This window comes from Piliocolobus tephrosceles, chromosome 6, assembly GCF_002776525.5.
Source record: "Piliocolobus tephrosceles isolate RC106 chromosome 6, ASM277652v3, whole genome shotgun sequence".
Lineage (NCBI taxonomy): Eukaryota > Metazoa > Chordata > Mammalia > Primates > Cercopithecidae > Piliocolobus > Piliocolobus tephrosceles.
This window is the reverse complement of record NC_045439.1, coordinates 124,999,852-125,001,710: the sequence shown is the minus strand read 5'-3', so window position 1 is coordinate 125,001,710 and position 1,859 is coordinate 124,999,852. Positions and strand designations below refer to the sequence as shown.

Sequence of the window (1,859 nt, the reverse complement as noted above, 5' to 3'; positions counted from 1 at the left end):
TTTGAGATGGAGTTTCGCTCTTGTTTCCCAGGCTGGAGTGCAATGGCGCGATCTTGGCTCACTGAAGTCTTTGCCTCCCGGGTTCAAGCAATTATCCTGCCTCAGCCTCCCGGGTAGCTGGGATTATAGGTGCTTGCCACCACAGCCGGCTAGTTTTTTTGTATTTTTAGTAGAGACAGGGTATCGCCTTTTTGGCCAGGCTGGTCTTGAACTCCTGATCTCAGGTGATCCACCCGACTCAGCCTCCCAAAGTGCTGGGATTACAGGTGTGAGCCACCATGCCTGGCTTGAGGACACTTTTTGGAAAACTATGAGAAGGCTGAGAGTAGAGAACTTCATAAGCTCCACCCATTTCTTCCACTCTTTGCAGCTCATAAAATTTAGAATCTTTTTCAGATGAGGACTTGAAAAGATCTGTGGAAGAGCAAACAGTCGTTAGTGGCTGTATGATCTTCCTTCACCACTGCTACTGAACATGAAGTTTAGGGGAGAGAGCACTTGTGAAGTAATACAGGTCCTCTTTTACATTTTGGAGTAGTTTCTGCTGCTGGCATTTTACTACTGCCAACAACTGTTTTATGGAGAATCTTTATCTGTCATATTTGTACTCCCTTTTACCAATGCGTTTTCCTCTACAGCCAAGTGAACCCAACAACCAAGAAGAAAAGAAACTGTCCCAGGTGCTAAATGAGTTGCAAGTTTCACATGCGGAGACCACATTGGAACTAGAAAAGACCAGGGACATGCTTATTCTGCAGCGCAAAATCAACGAGTGTTATCAGGTGCAAGGAAAGATGGTACAGGAAGGGGATGGATAATAGGATCGTGGGAACCACTCACAGGACTGTCAATGAAGCAAGACCTAAGTTTCCAGGGCTGATGCCAGGTGGTGTGCTATCCTGAGCAAACACAGAATGGCTGTCCTTTGAAGAACTTGAGGACTCACATGTGCCCATGGCACCTTGGCACTAGGGACCAGCCCATGCCAATGGCAAGCATAAGGCTTCTGGGTTCAAATTTTGCCAGTCCTAGGAACCACCCGACCTCACTGATAGCACAACTAGTCTTGGAGGGGTCTTCAAGGAAACCAAACCTTCTTTTAGTGGGTGAACCTGCCCAGCTAAGGGTAGCAGTCTTCTTGACCTAGCCAGTGCCACATTTTTTATGCTGTTTGGTTTTAGGCCACTGAGATAGAAAAGTTCAGACATTATTTTGTTTCAGGAGGAACTGGAGACAATGATGACAAAAGCTGACAATGATAATAGAGATCACAAAGAAAAGCTGGAGAGGTTGACTCGATTACTAGACCTCAAGAATAACCGTATCAAGCAACTGGAAGGTATTTTAAGAAGCCATGATCTTCCAACATCTGGCAAGTCTTAGTCCTTTGTTCTCCTCACTTTGGAGCCCTTTCACGGCTAACGCCTGTGTTCCACTCTGTGTACTTGTCAAGAAGGGCGCCTCTCCTTAGCATATGACTCATCCCTCTTGTTCTTTATCCTATCATTTTTGTTGTTTTTTGTTTGTTTTTGAGATGGAGTCTTGCTCTGTTGCCCAGGCTGGAGTGCAGTGGTGCCATCTTGGCTCACTGCAACCTCTGCCTCCCGGGTTGAAGTGATTCTCCTGCCTCAGCCTCCCAAGTAGCTGGGATGACAGATGTCCGCCACCACACCTGGCTAATTTTTTGTATTTTTAGTAGAGATGGGGTTTCACCATGTTGGCTAGGTTGGTCTGGAACTCCTGACCTCAGGTGATCCACCCGCCTCAGCCTCCCAAAGTGCTGGGATTACAGGCGTGAGCCACTGCTCCCGGCCCATCTTTATTGTTTTTTTTTTTTTTTTTTTTTTTTTTTTTTTTTT

The 1,859-nt window shown here is 46.2% G+C and overlaps 1 protein-coding gene across 1 annotated transcript in view; it reads left to right on the top strand.

Annotated features, from left to right (window-relative positions):
• The window catches only part of RPGRIP1 (RPGR interacting protein 1), a 45,985-nt gene that overhangs the window by 11,003 nt on the left and 33,123 nt on the right, over positions 1-1,859 (top strand). Inside the window, exons 5-6 of the mRNA XM_026446939.1 lie at positions 639-782; positions 1,222-1,339. Coding sequence (XP_026302724.1) covers positions 639-782; positions 1,222-1,339 — 262 coding nt within the window. The remainder of the gene's footprint in view (positions 1-638; positions 783-1,221; positions 1,340-1,859) is intronic.